The sequence below is a fragment of the Leuciscus leuciscus genome (genome assembly GCF_965113295.1).
Source record: "Leuciscus leuciscus genome assembly, chromosome: 15".
In the NCBI taxonomy this organism is placed as follows: domain Eukaryota; kingdom Metazoa; phylum Chordata; class Actinopteri; order Cypriniformes; family Leuciscidae; genus Leuciscus; species Leuciscus leuciscus.
In genome coordinates this window covers 11,381,449-11,406,080 of record NC_138739.1, presented here as the reverse complement: position 1 = coordinate 11,406,080, position 24,632 = coordinate 11,381,449, and the positions used below count along the sequence as shown (strand labels likewise).

General features: G+C 40.6%; 1 protein-coding gene and 1 long non-coding RNA gene across 2 annotated transcripts; both read right to left on the bottom strand.

The window, feature by feature from the left end:
• Positions 1 to 7,373: 7,373 nt before the first annotated feature.
• On the bottom strand, positions 7,374 to 11,754 carry LOC309476556. Its single transcript, XR_014198270.1, has 3 exons — positions 9,851 to 11,754; positions 8,943 to 8,976; positions 7,374 to 8,694 (listed from the first exon to the last, which is right to left on the bottom strand). It is a non-coding gene; the product is annotated as an uncharacterized lncRNA (long non-coding RNA).
• Positions 11,755 to 13,164: 1,410 nt separating this feature from the next.
• Positions 13,165 to 16,232, bottom strand: LOC309476192 (uncharacterized protein). Its single transcript, XM_082139441.1, has 4 exons — positions 16,033 to 16,232; positions 15,078 to 15,404; positions 14,511 to 14,798; positions 13,165 to 14,264 (listed from the first exon to the last, which is right to left on the bottom strand). The coding sequence occupies exons 1-4, from the start codon at positions 16,073 to 16,075 to the stop codon at positions 14,107 to 14,109; spliced, it is 816 nt and encodes a 271-aa protein (XP_081995567.1). The 5' UTR covers positions 16,076 to 16,232; the 3' UTR covers positions 13,165 to 14,106.
• Between the last annotated feature and the right edge of the window lie 8,400 nt (positions 16,233 to 24,632).

Below are 24,632 nucleotides of genomic sequence, written 5' to 3'. Positions count from 1 at the left end.
TTTTAATCAGTTTAACTCATTCTCGATGAATAAAAGTATTGATTTATTTTATTTCTTTTCCCCAAAAATAAAATTAAAATTATTACTGACCCCAAACTTCTGAACGGTAGTGTTTAATGTTACAAAAGCTTTAGATTTCAGATAAATGCTTTTCTTTTGAACTTTCTATTCATCAAAGACTGTACACAACTGTTTTCGACATTTAAAATAATAATGAATGTTTCTTGAGCATCAATCATCATATTAGAATAATTTCTGAAGGATCATGTGACAGTGACGACTGGAGTAATGATGCTGAAAACTCAGCTTTGATCACAGGAATAAATAACAGTTTAAAATATATTAAAATAGAAAGCAGCTGTTTTAAATTGGAATAATATTTTACAATATTACTGTTTTTGTTTGTATTTTTAATCAAATAAATGCAGCCTTGGTGAGCAGAAGAAACTTCGCTTAAAAATCTTACTGACGCCAAATTTTTTAACAGTAGTGTATATATATTATATAAAAATGTAAGGGATAAGACACAGATCATTTTACTTGCCTGACCTGATTAGAACAATGAAAAAAACTTAAATGAAAAAATAACTTGGGAATCAATAAAACGGGGGCGCGATTGAACAGTGGACACATAAAAACATACTCTGTCATTTTGTTCAGAACATCATTCAAACTGCAAAGTGTTAACTTATATTTTTGTACAGTAGCAATAAAACACAACATTGTGCTTTTTTTAAATACATTCAAGCAATCCGCCCCGAAAATGAAACTAAAATGCTCACGGCTGCACAGGCATTCATAATGGTGCGCGTCCTCAGCGAGGAACGAGCAGAACAGAGTCAACGTTTTTTAGGTCATTCCTCCTTCCATAGGAATTTATTGAAAACGCTCGCTCTGCTCCGCACCATTATCAATGTCCGTGCGGACGAACATATTTTACTTTCGTTTTTAAGTTAGCGATTAAAAAGCCCCCAGCGGTGTCACACGTCAGTTAACCAGTGGTAAAATATTCTCACCGTCACATACCTAGTATATTTTTATATAGATATAATAGGCCTACCTGATTTTGAACACAAGAGGGCAGTATAGCACTATGTTTGACTTTATTTATTTATTGTTTAGACTAAACAACCATTCTGGCAGTTTTTAAACTTAAACATTCTTAAATTGAAAAAAAAGAATAAAATGAGTTAAGTTCTGATATTTGTATACTTTTATATAGTAATAAATGGTGTATAATTACATTTTTAGAATATATGAGCCTTTGAGTGTTTCCTTTTTAGACAATACTTTAATCCCTCGCCATAGCAAAACCGTTTGAGATATTTATTATCCGTTCACAATTTAGCATCATTAATATATTTTTATCATGTTGAAAAAGTTTGGTGGGAATAAAATAAACCACTTAGATAAAGGTGGCTAAAAATTCAGAGGCTGATTTAGCAAAAAAATCCACATTCAGACCAAAATATCTGACTTCCTGATGGTCAGAGCTAATGACTTTAAATTAGAAAGTTGTCCGGCTCGATGAGACCAATTTACGTACTGATTTTTGTAATTGTGGGTAAAACTAACCCCCCCACTTTTGTCAAAAACATTTTGAAAGTGACACACTTCCTGCTGCCAGTTGGTGGCGCTATAACTTTGACTCACAATAGTTACATCCATCTGATCGGCCTCTTACCACGAACACACTGCTGAAGTTTCATCAAGATCAGTTAATGCATGCAGAAGTTATTCCACTTCGTGTTTCTCTTTTCTCGCCATAAATTCGATTCCTCGCCACGGCCAAACCGTTCGAGATATCAAAAATCCGTCCGCAATTTAGCATCCTCAAAGTCTTGACTTCATGCACACCGAGTTTGGAGGGGACACGGTGAATTTTCTAGGAGGAGTATTTCACATTCCACAGCAAGCGTTTTCCAAACAACCCATAATAGCCGACTTCCTGTTGGGCTGGCGTAAAACTTAGAGCACGAAAGTTGTTCGGCACAATGAGATCTATATGTGTACCGAGTTTCATATTAATTCATGCAAGCGTGTTTGATATATGGACCAAGTTTTAGAACCCCGTTCAAGGGGGCGCTGTTGAGCCCCCCAGCCACGCCCGGGTACCAGCTTCAGCCCGTCCCTGATGGCAGGGGGTTCTGACTTGTGTGCAAAGTTTCAAGAGTTTTTGAGCACGTTAAGGACTCCAAAAGCCCCTGAAACCTTGATTAACAATATAAAAGCAATAGTCAAATCCCCCCCTCCCCTCACACACACAGAGACACAGAGAGAGGGAGAGAAAATTCTTCAGAAAATCCACATTCAAACCAAAATATCTCTCTTCCTGTTGGTCGGAGGTAGTTAATGTCAATTAGAAAGTTGTCCGTCTTGATGAGAACAATACACATACCAAGTTTTGTTGCTGTTGATAAAACTAACCCCCCCACTTATGACTAAAGGTGGCGCTACTGAGCCCCTCACCACGCCCGTTTCTGAAACTTTGCACATGTCTACGGGCTAATAAATGTGATGTGTCTGTCGAGTTTCATCCAATTTCAAGTATGTTAAGAGTCTCAAAAGCATCAAAAAAGAATATTAAAGTTTGAAGCGTTGCCATGGCAACAGTATTAAAGATATCAAAAATCCTTTCACAGGTCTACATCTGCCGTGTGTTTACATTATACACATAAACTTTGAAGCAAATCGGGTAAAAATAAGAGGGTGATTTCAAAGCATTTTGAAAGGGACACACTTCCTGCTGCCAGTTGGTGGCGCTATAACTTTGACTCACAATAGTCACATCCATGTGATCGGCCTCTTACAACGAACACACTGTTGAAGTTTAATCAAGATCAGTTAATGTATGCAGAAGTTATAACACACTTCCTGTTTCCATTATTCGCCATCAATTCGTGTCCTCGCCACGGCCAAACCGTTCGAGATATCAAAAATCTGTCCGCAATTTAGCATCCTCAATGTCTTGACTTCATGCTGACTGAGTTTGGAGGTGAATGGATGAATTCCCTAGGAGGAGTACATTAAATTCCACAGCATGCGTTTCCAAACAACCCATAATAGCCGACTTCCTGTTGGGCTGGCGTAAAAAGTAAAAGTACGAAAGTTGTTCGGCCCGATGAGATCTATATGTGTACCGAGTTTCATATTATTACATGCAAGCGTGTCTGATTTATGGACCAAGTTTTCGGACCCCGTTCAAGGGGGCGCTGTCGAGCCCCCCTGCCACGCCCGGGTACCAGCTTCAGCCCGGCCCTGATGGCCGCGGGTTCTTACCCGTGTGCAAAGTTTCAAGAGTTTTCGAGCACGTTAAGGGTCTCAAAAGTGCCCGAAAGGTTGACAGAAAAATAAGAATAAGAAGAATAATAATAAATAATTCTACCGAAAACAATAGGGCCTTCGCCCTTTCAGGGCTTGGGCCCTAATAATAATAATAATAAATAATCCTACCGGAAACAATAGGGCCTTCGCCCTTTCAGGGCTTGGGCCCTAATAATGTATATATATGTATATTTTTTTGTTACATTTATATATATATATATATATATATATATATATATAAATATAGCTGCGAGCAGCGATGGCGGGCCCAAGCTGGTGGCACCGCCACCCGGGTGCCTTTAGTTACACTAAAGCCACCGGGGTGGCGGTGTCACCGGCTTGGGCCCTCCATCGCTGCTCGCAGCTATATTTATATATATATATATATATATATATATATATATAAATGTAACAAAAAAATATACATATATATACATTATATATATGTAACAAAAAAAAAAAAAAAAAAAAATATATATATATATATATATATATATATATATATATATATATATATATATATATATATATGGCGAGGCGAGGAACGGGCAGAGAAGAGCGAACGTTTTTGGACATTCATCATATTGCATTGGTTTTCATTTCTTGTCCTCAAACCGAGCACTAATCTGTTTATTTTTAAGTCACACATTCTCCATTGATTAAAAAAGACAATCAAATGTATTTTTTATTGGTAGTATTATTTTATACAGAAATAAATTATTTATAATTCAGATGAGAATAAAGTTAGTGTTAATTAAAATTGTAAGGAAAACAAATATATTGATCTAAAATCTACTATCATTTGCTGCAAATAGGTTGACTATTTATATTTATTATTATATTTTATTACGGCTGTAATGAACCGGCTGCGATGTCAAGATTGCAATGCTGGAATGCACAGTGTGTGTGTGTGTGTGTGTGTGTGTGTGTGTGTGTGAGGCGTGGGCGCGATCGAACAGTGGAAACATAAAAACATAGGCTACTCCGTCGGTTTGTTCATACAGGACATCATTTAAACTGCACTGTGTTTACTTATATTTATGTACACTCGCAATAAAACACAACATTGTGCTTTTGTAAAAAAACATTCAAGCAATCCCACCCCCAAAATGGCGCTATTTTTTTAAATGAAACTAAAATGCTCACGGCTGCATGGGCAATAACGCGTCTACAGCGAGGAACGAGCAGAACAGAGTAAATGTTTTTTAGTTCATTCCTACTGGACGTCCGTATTTCACTTTCGCTTTTAAAGGGATACTCCACTTTAAAATGAAAATTCTGTCATCATATACTCACCCTCGTGTTGTTTTAATCCTTTATGAATTTCTTTCTTCTGCTGAACAGAAAGGAAGATATTTAGGAGAATGTCAGTAACCAGACAGTTTCTGATCCCATTGACTTCCATAGTAGGAAAGAAATGTATACTATGGAAGTCAATGTCAGGTTACTGACATTCTTCTAAATATCTTCCTTTCTGTTCAGCAGAAGAAAGAAATTAATAAAGGATTGAAACAACATGAGGGTGAGTATATGATGACAGAATTTTCAATTTAAAGTGGAGTATCCCTTTAAGTTAGCGATTTAAAAGCCCCCGCCGCGGTGTCACACATCGATTAACCAGTGGGAAAAAATTCTCAGTCACATCGCTATTATATTTATATATAAATACAATATACAATGGGCCTACCTGATTTTGAACACAAGAGGGCAGTATAGCCCTATGTATGACCTATTTTTTTTACTAAATAGCGCATTCTGGCTGATTTTAAACTTGTACATAATTCTTGAATTGAAAAAAACTGAATAAACCCAAAACTAGTTCTGTTTCGGTTTAGTTCTGTTATTTGTATAATTTTATATAAAAATAAATAGTGTATAATTAAATTTTAAGAAGATATGAGATGTTTTCTGATTCCTTTTTTGACATTATTTTAATCCCTCGCCATGTCAAAACCGTTTGAAATATTTAATATCCGTTCACAATTTAGCATCTTTAATGTATTTTCATCGTGTTAAAAAAGTTTGGTGTGAATAAAAAAAAAACACTTAGCAGGAGTGGGTAAAAAGCAGAGGCTGAATTTGCAAATAAATCCACATTCAAACCAAAATATCTGACTTCCTATTGGTCAGAGCTAATAACTATAAATTAGAAAGTTGTCCGGCTCGATGAGACCAATATACGTACTGATTTTTGTAATTGTGGGTAAAACTAACCCCCCCACTTTTGTCAAAAACATTTTGAAGGTGACACACTTCCTGCTGCCAGTTGGTGGCGCTATAACTTTGACTCACAATAGTCACATCCATCTGATCGGCCTCTTACCACGAACACACTGCTGAAGTTTCATCAAGATCAGTTAATGTGTGCAGAAGTTATAACACTTCGTGTTTCTCTTTTCTCGCCATAAATTCGTGTCCTCGCCATGGCCAAACCGTTTGAGATATCAAAAATCCGTCCGCAATTTAGCATCCTCAATGTCTTGACTTCATGCACACCGAGTTTGGTGGCGATTTAATTAATTCTCTAGGAGAAGTGTTTCCAATTCCACAGCAAGCGTTCTCCAAACAACCCATAATAGCCGACTACCTGTTGGGCTGGCGTAAAACTTAGAGCACGAAAGTTGTTCAAGCCGATGAGATCTATATGTGTACCGAGTTTCATATTATTACATGCAAGCGTGTTTGATTTATGGACAAGTGTTCGAATCCCATTCCAGGGGGCGCTGTCGAGCCCCCCTGCCACGCCCGGGTACCAGCTTCAGCCCGGCCCTAATGGCTGCGGGTTCTGACCTGTGTGCAAAGTTTCAAGAGTTTCCGAGCATGTTAAGGGCCCCAAAAGCCCCTGAAACCATGAAAACCAATAATTAAAAGTATTCTCACTCAAAGAAAAATCTCTCCCCCCCCCCCTCTCCCTCTCCCTCTCACAGAGAGAGAGAAAATTCTTCGAAACATCCACATTCAAACCAAAATATCTGACTTCCTGTTGGTCGGAGGTAATGAATGTAAATTAGAAAGTTGTCCGGCTCGACGAGAACAATATACGTACTGAGTTTTATCATTGTAGATAAAAGTATAGACCTAACTCCCCCTCTTTTGTCAAAAGGTGGCGCTACTGAGCCCCTCACCACGCCCGTTTCTGAAACTTTGCACATGTCTACGGGCTAATAAATGTGATGTGTCTGTCGAGTTTCATCCAATTTCAAGTATGTTAAGAGTCTCAAAAGCATCAAAAAAGAATTTTAAAGTTTGAAGCGTTGCCATGGCAACAGTATTAAAGATATCAAAAATCCTTTCACAGGTCTACATCTGCCGTGTGTTTACATTATACACATAAACTTTGAAGCAAATCGGGTAAAAATAAGAGGGTGATTTCAAAGCATTTTGAAAGGGACACACTTCCTGCTGCCAGTTGGTGGCGCTATAACTTTTACTCACAATAGTCACATCCATGTGATCGGCCTCTTACAACGAACACACTGCTGAAGTTTAATCAACATCAGTTAATGTATGCAGAAGTTATAACACACTTCCTGTTTCCATTATTCGCCATCAATTCGTGTCCTCGCCACGGCCAAACCGTTCGAGATATCAAAAATCTGTCCGCAATTTAGCATCCTCAATGTCTTGACTTCATGCTGACTGAGTTTGGAGGCGAATGGATGAATTTCCTAGGAGGAGTACATTAAATTCCACAGCATGCGTTTCCAAACAACCCATAATAGCCGACTTCCTGTTGGGCTGGCGTAAAAAGTAAAAGTACGAAAGTTGTTTGGCCCGATGAGATCTATATGTGTATTGAGTTTCATATTATTACATGCAAGCGTGTCTGATTTATGGACCAAACTTTCGGACCCCGTTCAAGGGGGCGCTGTTGAGCCCCCCTGCCACGCCCGGGTACCAGCTTCAGCCCGGCCCTGATGGCCGCAGGTTCTGACCTATGTGCAAAATTTCAAGAGTTTTAGAGCACGTTAAGGGTCTCAAAAGTGCCCGAAAGGTTGACAGAAAAATAAGAATAAGAATAATAAATAATCCTACACTGTAAAAAAAAAAACTGTGAAAAAACGGTATTATTCCGGCAGCTGGGGCGCCAGAAAATTACCGTAAAATAACGGCAAAAAACAATCTCGTTAAAATACAGTAATTTTCCATAATTAAATAACAGATTATATCTTTAATATTACATAAAATCTTATGTAATTATTGGGATTTTTAACGTTTAAAAAAAGTCATATACACCTTTAAAACAATTAAATACTGTAAATTTAAGGTTTTATACAATTATTTTATATAATAATGCTGTCTATCTACAGTAATTTTCTTTTAATATAGTTTTTCTGTGTAAAATAACAATGAAATTATGTATAAAAAATGCACACAAGTACATAAATTCAAATACAAATGTTTGTAAATTTACAGTTTTTATTTTTATTTGTACCGATCCAATTTCACAACATCTCTAATTAAGTTCTTAATAATAGCAAATGTACAGTCAATTTCTTTTAAATTAACTAAATGTATGAGTACAGAATACCTGCATATTTACAGTATTAGTAATTGAACAAACACTAAACATCAAGATAAGTGATTGATAGGAAATAGATGCTTAGTATATAATTTAGAACATGTAAATATATCCACAATAAAAAGCAATTACCGTATACCTTTACAGCATAACTTATTTTAACATTTACAATTACATTTTATCCAAAGTGACTAACCAATTAAGATAATAATTAAAGATAATAAAAAGCAACAAGTGCAGTGACAAGTCCCAGTTAGTCGCACAGTACACATAGCAAGGTTTTTTTTTTTTTTTACAAAGATATAGTATTATTGGGTGAAGTGTTTATGAAAAAGATGGATCTTTAGCAGTTTCTTGAAAATGTGTTGAGTTGTGCCGGTCATTCCACCACCAGGAAACAGTCCAGGTAAATGTCAGTGAAAGTGGTTTTGTGTCTCTTTGGGATGATGGCACCACAAGGCGCCGTTCACTTGCAGAACACATGCTTCTGGAGGACACATAGATCTGAAGCAGTGAGTTTAGGCATAGGGCTACCTTTAAAGACAACTCTTGCTGCAGCATCTGGATCAGTTGCAGAGGTTTGACTGATACTGGAAGAGCTGCCAGGAGAGCATTACAATAGCCCAGTCTGGATAGAACAAGAGAGTTGTGTAGCTCCGATAGGAAGGGCCTGATCCTCCTAATGATAAGGCAAATCAGCAGGATCACAGCAAGTATGTTTTGGCTGAAAGTTGAACCATAAGCAGTTCTGTCTTGGCAAGGCTGATTTGAAGGTGAAGGTCATTCATCCAGCAAGAATTTTCCATCAGGTAGGCTGAGATGCGAGCAGCAACTGTCAGATCATCTGGCTGGATTAAAAGGTAGAGATATGTGTCATTAAGATATTAGTGATAGGAAAAGTCATGTTTCTAAATGACAGAGCCTAGTTTAAAAAAAAGAAAGAAAGATGGGTGGAATCTAACACAATCGTAATCTTGCTGTAGCAAATCCAAACCTTGTGCATACTTTTAGTGCAATCATATGGAATCAGAAGACTTATGAACATATGGAATCAGAACCATTATGATTTTTATGTTTTAATGAATTCTTCCCATACCTTGTTTGCCATGATCATCTGCTTTCCACGTGACCTGAAATCACACACACACGTTATTTTAAAACTCAGTATTAGATTTACACATGTAAGAATATGTTCCATTGGGACAATGCAAAAACTCAACTGACTATGATCTTGAAGCTGAGCTGGAAAGGCCAGCTGTAATATTTTGAGCTGCCATGTGATTTTAGCTAAGTTACATTTATAGAAAGTAACATTAAATGAATATGATTTACTGTGACCTAGACCTAGATACACCTAGGGGTTCATCATGTTGTATTCATATTCTAGTCTTCCTGTTCTAGGCTTTCCTGTATCATCAACAAGTACGTTAAGTTACAGACAGTATTTCGATTTCTTAACGGTCTTAATAAAGTTAGTCATGTTAACTATTACGAAATAAACAAAAGAAACACAGTAGGCCTATTTTTAGTAAAACTGTGGCTATTACAATGGTAAAAAAATCAGCTAAAAACGTGTTTACTACAATTTTACTATAATAAAATAAAGTAAAAAAAAAAGTTTACAAAAAAAAATAAAAATTGAAAAATAAAGTTTTCAGCTTCCAGACATGGTTTCAAAATGTCCCGCCATTTAAGAGATTGGTTTAATGTTACTGACTATCATAACGAAAATTTTATACACAATTATGGACTTTAATATGAATAACAAGTCTACTAAAGATTGTTTTAGGTCTATAAGTTAACAAGTAAGTTAGAGTGGGTTCAACTGATCTTTCTTAACACAGATCGATAATTGAAAAGACCCATGCTGCATTTGTGTTTTGCCCTCGACGCCAGTTATGACTGAACATAATTTAAGAATGCTAACGTTAGCATGGAAACAGTCTAACCACTTAACACAAATGTAATATAAAATATCACTTACATGTAGTATTAGACTCTTACCTCAGCCGTTGATCGGTCGGGATGAGGTCTGCTGTGACGAACCAGGCTCACTGAAAAAGGGCGCGTTATTTCCAGACTGACTGACACCAGACTACAACTAATATTGTGTTCAGCAGCGCTCCTGCTCACGGCTGCTTCTGTCGAATACGATTATAGCTCTGAATTCAAATCTCCCGCTTGCCCTTGACACAGATCGACGACAGAGACAGATTTGTAGCTAACCGTTGTGGGCTGGGCGGGACTAAGCAACGAAACGTAATGGCGGATAATTTGAATCTGCGCGCGACCGCGCGCGCGGGCACACACACACACATTCAAACGCACACAAAGCCACGCAATGTGCAGCAACGCAGATTTGGAAAAACGATTCATAAAAGACATAAAATATATGCCTAAATGAAATTTACGGGCAAATACAAATGATGATCAAAATGAACATCTATTTGCAAGACAAAATTAAAAGATTATAAATAATTAAATAGGCCTGCCTAATGTGTGGACAAATCTTAAAACTCACTTTAACCCCCACATGCTTAATAATCTTTAAGGAAAACATGTTAAGTGACTGCTGATTTCTGCAGTTATACCTTATTTTCTTTGTTTTCTAATTCCACAGAAATAATCTGTAAAATATTACTTAATTTTTTATGTAAAATTACACATAACCCTATAAAATTACAGATAATTTCCTTTAAAAAACGTTAAATTAATGTAAAACCACAATAAAAGCAATTACCTGTAAATTTAATAGTGGATCTTTAAATTACAACAAATATCTGTAAAATAACAGGTATTCACTGTATAATGACAAAACGGCAAAATTCTGTAAAAAATACAGACAGTTTCCTGTAAATTTACAGTTTTTTTTTACAGTGTACCGAAAACAATAGGGCCTTCGCCCTTTCAGGGCTTGGGCCCTAATAATCCTACCGAAAACAATAGGGCCTTCGCCCTTTCAGGGCTTGGGCCCTAATAATAAATAATCCTACCGGAAACAATAGGGCCTTCGCCCTTTCAGGGCTTGGGCCCTAATAATAATAATAAATAATCCTACCGGAAACAATAGGGCCTTCGCCCTTTCAGGGCTTGGGCCCTAATAATAAATAATCCTAACGAAAACAATAGGGCCTTCGCCCTTTCAGGGCTTGGGCCCTAATAATAATAAATAATCCTACCGGAAACAATAGGGCCTTCGCCCTTTCAGGGCTTGGGCCCTAATAATAATAATAAATAATCCTACCGGAAACAATAGGGCCTTCGCCCTTTCAGGGCTTGGGCCCTAATAATCCTACCGAAAACAATAGGGCCTTCGCCCTTTCAGGGCTTGGGCCCTAATAATCCTACCGAAAACAATAGGGCCTTCGCCCTTTCAGGGCTTGGGCCCTAATAATAATAAATAATCCTACCGAAAACAATAGGGCCTTCGCCCTTTCAGGGCTTGGGCCCTAATAAATAATCCTACCGGAAACAATAGGGCCTTCGCCCTTTCAGGGCTTGGGCCCTAATAAATAATCCTACCGAAAACAATAGGGCCTTCGCCCTTTCAGGGCTTGGGCCCTAATAATCCTACCGAAAACAATAGGGCCTTCGCCCTTTCAGGGCTTGGGCCCTAATAATCCTACCGAAAACAATAGGGCCTTCGCCCTTTCAGGGCTTGGGCCCTAATAAATAATCCTACCGAAAACAATAGGGCCTTCGCCCTTTCAGGGCTTGGGCCCTAATAATAATCCTAACGAAAACAATAGGGCCTTCGCCCTTTCAGGGCTTGGGCCCTAATAAATAATCCTACCGAAAACAATAGGGCCTTCGCCCTTTCAGGGCTTGGGCCCTAATAATAATAAATAATCCTACCGGAAACAATAGGGCCTTCGCCCTTTCAGGGCTTGGGCCCTAATAAATAAAAAATGTCACTCTTTAGCGACCCCAGTGGACGTTTGTGTTTCAAAACTGTAGCAATACGTACCGGGTGGTACATATTTGTGGCACTGCAAAAAAGTGTGCAGAGGTACGTATTTTATGGAGGTATTTTTGGTGCAAAACTACTGAACGCCTGTGACAGTGGAATTTGTAGTTGTAGAGAATAGCCACACATGTGTATCAGTAAATTTGAAGTCACAGAGATAAATGTTTTAAGAGTTGCAAACTTGTAGACTTTTTTTTATCTTCCACAAACACAACACAACAGTTACACCTTCTCAAATTCTTCATTGCAGGTGCACAAATCCTATTCTACAAATCACAAATAAAGAAACTCATACGCTCACATTTTTGCTACAGTTGCTGCAGTGAATATGGTGCAAAACGCATTTACACACCCGCATCAAGAAATGTGAAGTCACGGAGAAATTTTGCTCATCTGCAAATCAGTATGTGAATTCATCCAATGAGAGTTGCACACTTGTAGAATATTTTCTCACAAATGTCTTGTATATTTTTCTAGCACAAACACAAGTACATAACTACAGCTGCTTGAATCTGCTGCGACGAATCTCAAACACTGTTTTTCGCTTTCAAGTGACAAGTTTCGCGCGCTCTCCCTTTTGCACCAAGTGCACCGTGAAATGTGGGGCAAAAGTGAGTTGTGCATCTGTAGAGGCAGTGGGCGGAGCCTATATGAATATTCATGAGTTTCCCGGGCATGCGCGTGGAACTGCTCATTCTAGTTCACGCTCCTCGTTTCTCAGCAGGTTTAATGGATTATTTCAAAAAAGGTAAATATAGTTTCAGCGCGAACTTAAACTACAATTGTGTATCGTTTTGTTAAATTCATAATGTTTTTATTAATTCGTCACTGACTGAATGATTGCTGGCATTCACTTCGTGTAGGCCTATATACAGTAGAGAAATGTGAAGTCACGGAGAAATTTTGCTCATCTGCAAATCAGTATGTGAATTCATCCAATGAGAGTTGCACACTTGTAGAATATTTTCTCACAAATGTCTTGTATTTTTTCTAGCACAAACACAAGTACATAACTACAGCTGCTTGAATCTGCTGCGACGAATCTCAAACACTGTTTTTTGCTTTCAAGTGACAAGTTTCGCGCGCTCTCCCATGCACAACTCACTTTTGCCCCACATTTCACAGTGCACTTGGTGCAAAAGGCTATTCTCTACAACTACAAATTCCACTGTCACAGGCGTTCAGTAGTTTTGCACCAAAAATACCTCCATAGTATTTCCCATGAGACCAGGTTGGTAGTTATATGTGATAGGTGTTGTGTGTATAGCAACAACGTTTAGTTCACGAGTTATTGAACGCGGAAGTCCGCGAATGTGCATATATGCGGATATAAAACAAACTTTACCTAATTGTAACGTCTCATTGTGAATCAAATTAAAATGTTCTTCTCTTTGCAAACGTAGGCAGAGGCATATAGTGACAGATTAATTAAATAATGTTGCAAAGATATTGCATCAATCCATATGTTTCATTGGGCTACTAGGCTATTTGTTTTGCCTTACTCTTTACCCAGACAGCAACATAGTATCAGCCCAGATCTGGCCCAAATCTGGTTAATTTGGATTCCACACGGTCCAGATGTGGGCCGGATCTGGGCCGACACTATGTTGCTGTCTGGGTATTCATTTAGGCTATTTATTCAGTTGATCATCATCTTCCGTCCTTCGCACTACTTGTGTAGCGCACGCATTCTCAGACCTGTCACCTGTCACTCATCATCGTAGGAGAGGTGTTTGGAATCATTCCCGCGTTACAATCATCAGCCAATCAAGGTGGTCACTTCAGTCAAACTCGTGCATGAGTAAGGACGTCATCCATAGCAACGAAGACTCACTCTTAGTTTAGGAGTTGTCATTTTTCTTAAGAGTAGGTCTGAAAGGCGTTGTGAATAACTTTTAAGGAGAAAACTCCTAGCTAAAATCTTTTAGTGCGATTTAGGAGTACTCCTAGTGGTAAGATAAAATGCTTTGTGAATACGGCCCCAGGTCAATTCTAGTGATTTACTGGAGTGCAAATATTTTTACATTTGTGTTGCTACATACATTTATGAAAGAAAACAGCAACATAACATACATTTAATACATATATAGTATAATTAACAAAGGAATGTAACATGGATGACATAAAAGATTACAATTAAATATACAGTAGGCCTATAAAAAAAAAATCGTTTTGGCCACCAGATGGCCCCAATACACCAGATTCAGGTAATGAAGATTTTACTATCCAGTTCAACAATTAGACACACTTTTTTCATCTTTACGGATTAAAATTCCAATATATGTCACAACATTTATGACATCTCTTCTGTTTTCTCCGTTTTACCTCTTGCAGCTCTGACGTCATTGACCAGAAGAGCAGCAGCAGCCGCAGAAGCCACGCCCATCAGCGCAGTGACGACCAATCGCAGCACAGCTTCAACTGAATCACAATAATGGACTTCTGGGGATACTAATGAAACAAATGATAAATTATATTAAAATTTTCGACAAGCTGACTTTAGTCTGTCGTGAACTCGGGAAGATCTCCTTTTGTGCCCCACAGAAGAAAATAAGTATAAGCAAAAACTGTTTAGAAGATATGAGTAAATGATGACAGAAGCTCATTCATGATCTCTGGCATCTTAAGTTATCAATCTCAATACAATCAACAAATGAATTCAGTAAATACACACATATATCATCAGCGCTGTGGTACCTGCACATGTGTGACAGAGTGTGTTGATGTCCAGATGTGTGGTCTGGTTGCTGATGGGATTGTTCAGCACACAGCTGTAGGTGTTTTTATCCTGATATTCCACCTCCAGAGGTAGAGAGAGACTGATGCTGAGATCACACACACTGATGCTGGACAATACACTGATTCCTTTGTACCAGGAGAGAGTCGCATCACACACATTCAACACTGAACACACCAATGAACATGATGATGATGATGATGAACAGTGTGAAGAGTTACTGCTGATGACAGGAACAGGCAGACGAGCTGAGAAAGATTAGAAAAATAAAGATAAATCATATCAGTGAATAAGACGGCTCTTTTTGACCATTTTAATGTGTTGAGAGAGTTTGTGATGTCATTTACAAACAGTAGACAACTGTGATTTATAAAAGATGAAAACTTCATAATTAATTAAAAGAAAAGGGTTCAATAGGCTGAAAAAGGAAGCCGAAAAGATATATCTCAATATTTAGAATTTCAAGATTGAAAAATCATCTATTTAGGATGTATCTACTTTAATTATACACAAAATATGTAACTCACCGTAGATGGTAAGACTAAAACTCTTGCTCACACGATCTTTGATCTCTAGTTTATAAACTCCAGCATGTTCAGTTGTGGTGTTTGTGATGGTCAGAGATCCAGTTTGATGATCCAGCTTCAGTCTGTCTCTGAATCTCCCATCAGGAACATCATCATATACAGTGATTCTGTCGGCCAGTACACTGATTTCAGCTATTAAAGTGTTTTCATTTCCAAACCTCCAGTAAATCAGATCTTCATCCATCATTTCAGTATCAGAGTTTAGAGTAACTGAATCTCCCTCCATCACTGACACTGACTTCACTGCATCTGTGTTAGCAAACACTCCTGGAGAACAGAGTTTATCACAAATAACTTCGACTTTTGTTATGAAGAACAGCAGCACAGACACAGAAGTAGCCTGGATTAGTAGTTTTTGTGGTGTTATTTTTATTTATCTGGCACTGTTGGCACATTACAAGTGATCTGTGGGAGGAGCCACAGGGGTGATTGTGTCTCATCTTAAATCTGATTGGCTCCTTCAGTGTCTCTGCTCTGGAGAATGAAGGGTTAAGGGAAGCCAAATAGAGCAAATCAGGAAAAGCAGATGAAAAACACTCCACTAATGTTTCATAGAGATACTTGGACTCAAAGATAAATGGCCCTTAAAGCCCTTGACTTTATTTTGTATTTGCTCGAATGAAAATATATAGTTTTATAGTATCCAGTGTATTTTTATTAAGAAACCAGTAAATGCAACAAACAGTAGGCTATAAACTTCAGAGTAGCGAGATTCATCAATAATCATCTCATGTCATTGTTTAGGGTGATAAAGCATGAATTATTTGAAATAAAACTGATTCTGCTGTTTTTGATCCTGTCATATTTTCAAAAGTACTTTATGTCTCTGTATTAAATATCAGTAAATATTATGCATTAAAACTAAAGTCTTAAACTGAATATGATTATAACTCACCAACCAGACGCCACATGCAGAACAACACACACATGTGAAGCATTTTCAGATAATAGCACTATATGTGAACACTTCAGAGACAGAGAGACTGTGAACTAACAGGACAGTGTTAAACTGTGAGATAGTGTTACTGCGTCTGATTCCTCCACCAATAATATTTGAGACCGCCCTCTTACTGTACATGTACTGCTACTCTTCCACTGGTTATTAATATTCATCTGTATTAGTATTGCACTGTTGTAGGTGGCGGACCGGACACAATACCTTTTAAATTTTGTTTTGTTTTGCTTTGTTTTTTAAAGCAGCAGTAAATTTCTAATATTTTATTGTAGGCCTATGATCAGTATTTAGCTATTAAAAGTGTGGAATGGTCGGATGGTCACTGAGGGTTTAAGACTGCATGTTCTCATGGTTCCATCAGCCGATCACACTCACACAAACCACACGTCTGAATATAGACACACTGATGCTGAAGCTTTTTATTTTCATCAACACATCAAACCACAACTCTGTACAGAAGTCAGAAGGGGTTTACTTTGAGCTGCTCGAGTCTGAGCAGTGAATCACATTCACATACGGTCTGTGCTTCTTGTGTGCTTTGCTGTATTACACTATCTGTTTTTTTGTTTTTCAGTATAAAGATTAATTCAAATGCTCTGTATTTTCTTTGAAACCTGCTGCTCATTAGATCACATTTATTAATTAACAATTTAAATCCACAGGCAGTTTAATCAGAATTTTTTCTGCTTTGTAATTTCTCTTTATGATGAGAAAAGAAACAAAATAATATTGTACTGTATTTACATACTGGAGTCACATTGCAGAATATTTACTGTAATACTCCTTACAGGACAAACACTGAGACAAGAACAAACACAGAATAACAATTCCATAGTTATTTTGTGTATTTTTTTTATTTATAATTTATTTATCTGGCACCTCTGATAAAGAAAAGAAAAAAATTACCCATTGAAGACCTTCCAGAACAACTGATCTTCCTCATGCTGACTGCACTAGTCCTGTAGGTGACGGTATACTCCATCTGTCATAGAACACACAAACACAAGAAGAAGAAGTATTGGTGGCCCTGTCCCAAATGGCACACTTCAAATGCACGTTTGCTATTGTGGACTTACAATGACTGCCGCGTGCGCTTGTCCCATAAGTCCAAAAAAACGTGTCCCATTTATCAGTTTAGGTCTCAGAAGGATGCTCGCGAGTGTCTCCTTTGCGGTTGATATGCGCCCTCGATGCGCACTTTTGCCGAGCCCGCACTGATGCGAGCTCCGCAGCAGACATCTTCCCGACAGTCAAAGCGGTGTTGAAAGAGTTGTCATGAGAGAAATACAAAATTCTGTCATGAAACTCTAGATGGTGCAGGCTAATAGGTCCTAACTCAGCCTGCTCGTAATCGCATCGTTATCAAGCGGGCGCTGCTTATTGGTTTCTCTTGTATATAGCCAATGAGCTTGCGTCCTCAACCTTCAAATACTTGGGTAGCATTTGCCTTAGCAGTGCAGCGCACTTTCAGAAACCAACCTTCCCCATCTCCACCTGTATAGATCCGCTACAGGTAATTCATGTATGCTATATTGTACAGCAGCAGCATGTCTTGCTTGCTCACAGCAGCGTGTCGTGTGTGTATTGGCAGTTGCAAGTCCCGTACTTGCTCTGCCGCAGCAGCTGCAGCAATAAAAGCAGCAGGAGAGTATCAGATCTATTCCGCCAAGACCAAACATACAACATTGTCACACCCATTACCATGCCAACCACTCAGAGAGTTGTCATGACAGAAATATATTTTCGTCAGGTACTGGTTATTAATCACTCAAGACCCTTTATCTGCTCTAACTCTAATCAAACCACCTGAACCAGCTCATTTATGCCGGTTCACACTGTTTGATTCAGAAATTTGCAGGAAGATGGCTCGTCTAGAACTGGATTGTGCACCCCTAGTTTAGATGATTGCGTCCAATGTTTATTATTTGTTTATTACTGGGCCTTTGGCTGCTCTACTCTGAGATTTGTTTATTCCACACTCGATCAATCAGCGCTGTTTCTGTTCCAGAGGTGAAGTTTTATTTTGAACACTAGACGGTGGACGTGAACAGCTTTGAATAGGGCGTCACGTGTTGTCATCTCGAGACTACGGTAATTACGACTTGACATGAATGTAGAGTTTAGCTCCAACCCTGATTAAACCTGTACACTTACACCTGAACCAGTTTATCAAGGTCTGCAGGATTACTAGAAACATCCGAGCAGGTGTTTTGGGGCTGGTTGGAGCCACACTTTGCAGGACAGTGGCCCTCCAGGAGCAAAGTTTTACACATGTGATCTAAATGAAGGGTCAAGGGTCAAGGTGTGTCTGGTTAATATGATCTGTTCGCCCCTGCTTATGTTTTAAGTCAAGTCAAGTCAAGTCAAGTCAAGTCAAGTAACCTTAATTTACATAGCGCTTTTAACAATATAGATTGTTTCAAAGCAGCTTTACAGTGATAATAGGAAATTAAAGTAACAGAGATTGTTTTGGCTTTATAGCAGCTCTAGAATAAAGTTATTGTCCAGATAAAGTTAGTTTGATTGATTCACTTCCGTCGCAACGATCATTAGTTATTAACTTAGGGACCGCTAACACGACACTGTTCAAACAGAAAACTCTCAATGCGCTCCGGCTGCTCATTCACACAAAACAGTGCCTGGTGGCTCGAGAACGCAAACCTTGAATAGGTCCAAGGTGCAAGCCTTGAAGAATATATATATATATATATATATATATATATATATGCACAAGCTTTAAAAACGCAAACCTGTGAAAATGCTGACGGCGTGCACATGCGTATTATGAGTTTAGTCTGTATGTGCGCAGGCGTGTAGTCTTTCTTTACAAATTGACCTAAACAAATGACTTGTCTGTCCTTAAAAATGTATAATACAGTATTATGTATCGCTTCCACATAGCCATTTGAACTGGAATTATTTTGACAACGCTTTATCTGTACAGAGGTAAAGGGAAGGGAAGGAGGCCTTCACAGAGACTAGTTGAACTTCAGGACTGCGTTGTCGTCGTGTCCAGGCGCAGGTCCTTCATCAGATCTGGATACAGCCTGGATCCGGCAGACTGATAAACAGAGAGACTAATATTAGCGTAGACGCCATTCTTCTTATGATGTGACAGGATACATCAGGATTTATGGGAAGTGTTCCTGGTGATGAGAAATTATACACATAAAGAATGTGGAAATATCCTTTAGAAAGCAGCACTGTTATTAAAAAAAAAAAAAAAAAAGTTTGCATTATAGTAGAAAGCTGCTGTAGTAGTTAGTTACTCTTAGTTAGTTACTCCCCAGAAGTGATGGGAAAAAAATAACCACTGGACATTTACATAACAATATAAAACAATACAGCAGTATAAATACATTGTACTCTCAAACATTTACAGTCAAAAACAGGATATAATGTTTATGAAAAAACTTGGTTTGATATCAAGAAAAGTTGTTCTTAGAAATGACTTCCGCTTCTCGTGCTTGTAATATTGTAATAATAGTAATATCATTGATGACGTTTGATGTGAAGGGTTTTTTTTTTTTTTTTTTTTTTTTTGTCAAACATCAGCGTTTACTGGCTCAGTATTTCATGGTAAAGCTGTTCTGTGTAAAGCAGAAGTCAAACTGTGAATATCGTATGTGAAGGAATGGAAAAACACCCTTAAACCACGTGTTACTGACACGTCAAGATAAACACGCAAAAAATGACATCAACCACAGATGTACAGTTATAGACTCATGCGCATGCAGACCCTTTATGTCTACCCAACAGATCAAACCACTTCTCTGTAGAAGTAAATTATTTAGACCACAGCAGGTTATATTTTTGACACAAACTGAGTTGCAAGAGCCTCAAACTGCCAGGGGCCTCTAATAAGAAGTTCAAAGACGTTTTCACAGAACAACAGTACAATTACAGTATTTTTCTTAATTTCTTTGCCTTCAAATAAACCATCAAGCTTTTATTTTGGCAGAAAACTGCTGAGAGACCTTAAAGCTTCTCTTTTGTTGATAAAAGATTTTTAACTGATTCTCATTACAAATTTGGGAAGACGTTTGAGCATGTTACATTTTTAAATAAGGTTTTGGTGGGTGGTAGTGACTTGCTGTAGTTCCCTTTCAAGGGAACTCGCGTTGCGTCGAAATGACGCTATGGGAACGCTTTGCGTGATGACGTCTTGAAGCACATGTAAAATCAGTCCAATGGTGTGGCGGAACGTCAGAGGCGGGTGACGTCACGTACCAGGAAGCTATAAAAGCCGGCCCGAAACAGAAAACGAAAGCTTTCTGAGTCTTCAGTTGCGCTCTGTGTTGAATCTGTCCTTGTTATTTGGTGTTGTCTGTCTATATTATATATATATATTCAGTATGGCGAGCAAGCAGCAGTTTAGAGTGTGTGTCCATCCCTGCCCGCGTTATTTAACGGGAGGTGATACTCACACTCTTTGTGTTGTTTGTTTGGGTGAGGAGCATGCCCAGTCAGCACTCGAGGGTGGTGACTGTGTGCATTGCGAGGCGCTTCCATTGCGTACGCTCCGATCCCGCTTGGCTCGGTTCAATCCCGATCACATTCCCCAGGGCTTGGGTCCCGCCGCTGCCGAGGCACGGCGTCGATCTCAGACCTGGCGTTCACAAATGGATTTATCAGTGGATGTTGAGACGGGCTCTGCCTTATCTCAACATCCTTCTGATAGATCCAGTGCCTCTCATCAGGGTGTGGAAGCACGCGCTGCGGTTTCTTCCCCCCCGATGGAGGCACCAATACTGCAATTGTCCAGCTCTGAGGAGTTGGACGTTGTTAGTATTGAAGCTGAGTCTGAGGATTCGCCACCTCAGTCTCACGCTTTTGAGGAATTGCTCGATGTTGTCACGAGAGCAGTTCACAGATTATCTATTGAGTGGCCAGAGGATAGGCAGGACGTTCGTTCGAAAAGTAAGCTCGACGAACGCTTCCTGCCATCTCGTACACAGCCTCAGCGAAGAAGCCTTCCGTTTTTCCCCGATCTCCACACCGAGGTGTCGAAATCGTGGGGAAAACCGGTTTCATACAGAGTGTATGCACCACAAACATCCCACTATTCTTCCATTCAGAAATATAAAGAATATGGTTATGGGGAGATGCCGAAGGTGGAGGAGACGCTTGCGAGCTATCTCTCTCAAGCAACGGCATCTTCCCTGAAAGCTCCTTCACTTCCCTCTAAGCCAGTAAAATTCACATCATTTCTGGTTCATAAATCGTATGCAGCCGCTGGTCAAGCTGCAGCGTGTCTGCATACGATGTCTATTATGCAAGCCTATCAGGCAGAATTATTGGGGGATTTAGTGGAGGGCGGGGGAATTGGTCCTGACACAGTGGCTGAACTACGCAGAGCCACAGATCTGTCTCTCAGGGCCACCAAGGAGACCGCTAAATCAATCGGGCGGTCTATGGCAGCCCTGGTGGCCACTGAGAGGCATCTGTGGCTCAATTTGAGCGATATAAAAGAGAAAGAAAAGCACGTTCTCTTAGATGCTCCGGTTTCCACTGTTGGTTTATTTGGTGATGCAGTAAACAGTGCGGTAGCTAAATCTCAGGAAGCTGCTAAACAGGCAGCTGCATTACAAAAACTTCTCCCCCGCCGTTCTTTCATTGAGGCTGCTGAGCGGGAGCAGCCTCACTCCTCTAAAAAGAGCGCTGAACATCGTGCCACTCAAAAACAGAGTGTGTCCTCTCGTGCTCCCCCACAAAAATCTCGGGGACACGGAGGGCGCTCTCAAACCCAGCAGTCTTCGAGGGGTAAAACGGATCTGCGGACCGTTATTACCGCCAAGAAGGCTGCTGGGAAAAAGTCCTGATGTCTGAGGGCTCAGGACAAATGAGGGTAGTCCCCCCGAAGCAGAGCGGTTAACACCTCTTTTCACGGTGCCCGTCTCTCTTCGGTGCCCTCAGGGGACCGTTCTGCCAACCCTGCCACCTCTGGTGTTACAGGGCGCAGCGGTCTCCGGCGAGCACATATCTCAAGGTCCACCCGGAAACGTAGTGGCCTCGGGATGCCCGCCCCCTCTGAGGAGGGTGCTAGAGCAGTCTGTTTGGTCGTTCCCTGCCGGTGCGCCGTTACAGGGCGACGAACCGACTACTCAACAGCAGGAGAAAAATACGGTGCCGTCTCTCTTCGGTGCCCTCAGGGGACCGTTCTGCCAACCCTGCCGCCTCCGGTGTTACAGGGCGCAGCGGTCTCCGGCGAGCACATATCTCAAGGTCCACCCGGAAACGTAGTGGCCTCGGGATGCCCGCCCCCTCTGAGGAGGGTGCTGGAGCAGTCTGTTTGGTCGTTCCCTGCCGGTGCGCCGTTACAGGGCGACGAGCCGACTACTCAACAGCAACAAAATCCAGAAACCAGTCTCGAGAGACTGGTACCTCTAGTAGAATCTTTGACAGCGTGGAAGCTACTGTCAAATGTTTCTCGTTGGGTCCTGCAGACCGTGGAAAAAGGGTATTAGATACAATTCTATTAACGCCCACCGCGGTTTATGGGGGTCCTGCCCACAGTGGTGGGCCCCGAGCAGGTTCTGGTTATGGAACAGGAAGTAAACACTCTGTTAGAGAAAGGGGCCATAGAATATGTACCCCCCTCCAACAGGGAAACCGGGTTTTACAGCCGGTACTTCATAGTTCCAAAAAAGGACGGGGGATTGCGTCCCATTTTAGATCTTCGAGTTCTGTACGAGTCAGCAATGCAGCTCAAGTTCAAAATGTTAACCTTGAGACAAATCGTGCCACAGATCAGGTCCGAGGACTGGTTTGTCACGATAGACCTCAAGGACGCATATTTCCATCCGTCCGTGTCATTGGAAGTTCCTGAGGTTTGCTTTCGGGGGCAAAGCATACCAATATCGAGTTCTTCCATTCGGCCTGGCTTTATCACCCCGCACTTTCACCAAATGCGTGGATGCAGCTCTGGCGCCTCTGCGCCTCCGGGGTATTCGCATCACGAACTACATCGACGATTGGTTGATTTTAGCTCAGTCGCATTAGATGGCGGTTCAACATCGAGATGTTGTTCTCGCCCATATGAAAGAGTTGGGGTTACGGCTGAACGCCAAGAAGAGTGTGCTTTCTCCATTTTAGAGGACCACTTTTTTAGGCGTGGTTTGGGATTCAGTGTCGATGCAGGCGCGCCTGTCATCGCCACGCTTCGATTCCATCCTGGCAGCTGTGAGAAGTGTAAAGCTAGGCCAGCTACTCACTGTCAAACAGTTCCAGAGACTGTTGGGTCTCATGGCAGCAGCTTCCAACGGGATACCTTTTGGACTGCTGCACATGAGGCCCCTGCAGTGGTGGCTCAGGACCAGAGGGTTTTTCCCCGAGGGGCAACCCATTTCGCACAATCAAGGTCACGTGGTGATGCCTACGTGCCTTGGTTATGTGGAAGAAACCTTGGTTCCTGTCCCAGGGCCAAGTGCTGGGAGCTCCTTGTCGTCGCAAACTGCTAACGACGGATGCTTCCCTCACGGGTTGGGGAGCGATCCTGTGGGTCGCTCATCTCAAGGTCTGTGGGAAGACCATCATCGTTCCTGGCATTCTATAGCCTAGAGATGTTAGCTGTCTTCCGGGCTCTGAGGAGCTTTATCACAGGTCTCAGGGGACACCATGTGTAGTACATACGGACAACACGTCGGTAGTCGCCTATATCAAGGGGGTTTGCGCTGGCATGCCATATCCTCTTGTGGTTCCAGGGGAAGTTGCTGTCACTCAAGGCAGCCTACATCCCCGGGGTCCAGAATATAGGAGCAGACACTCTGTCGAGACAGGGGCCGAGGCCCGGGGAATGGTGGCTCCACCCCCGAGGTGGTGGAGCTGATATGGAAATTATAAGTGGATCTGTTTGCGTCTCGAGAGACGTCTCACTGTCCACTTTGGTTCTCCTTCACGCATCCAGCTCCTCTGGGACTGGATGCTATGGTACAGACGTGGCCGAGGCTACGTCTGTACTAGGGGTTTCATCAACTAGTCGACTAGTCGACTAGTCGACTGTCACAACCACTAATCGGCGCTGTCGGCCCTAATCGACTAGTCGGAAACAAAATGGCGTCAGGCGTTGAGGTACCGCGTCCAAAACGGTCAAGGTCATCCTATGTGTGGAAATACTTCACAGAAAATGTAGACACATCCACCGTTACCTGTAAGTTATGTAAAGCACTGCTAAAATACAATAGCAATACGTCTGCAATGGATAATCATCTTAGGATGAAACACCCACTGCCAACAGCAACCGTTCGTGGCAATGACGCTAGCCATGCTAGCACTGCATCATCGTCAGGCAGGCAGACAACAATCGATTTTTCAACGCGCCTAATGACTGACAACAGAAGGCGAAAAATCACAGATTTGCTAGTCAACTTCGTTGTCAAGGATGTCCGCCCTATATCCACTCTCTCTGGGGAAGGCTTTAAGGACATCATCCAGTACTTTGAGCCAGGCTACACAATCCCTTGCCACCGCACGGTTTGGAGCAATATCATGCACCAATACAACACTGTCAGAGCAACGATTATGGATGAGATGAAAGACCT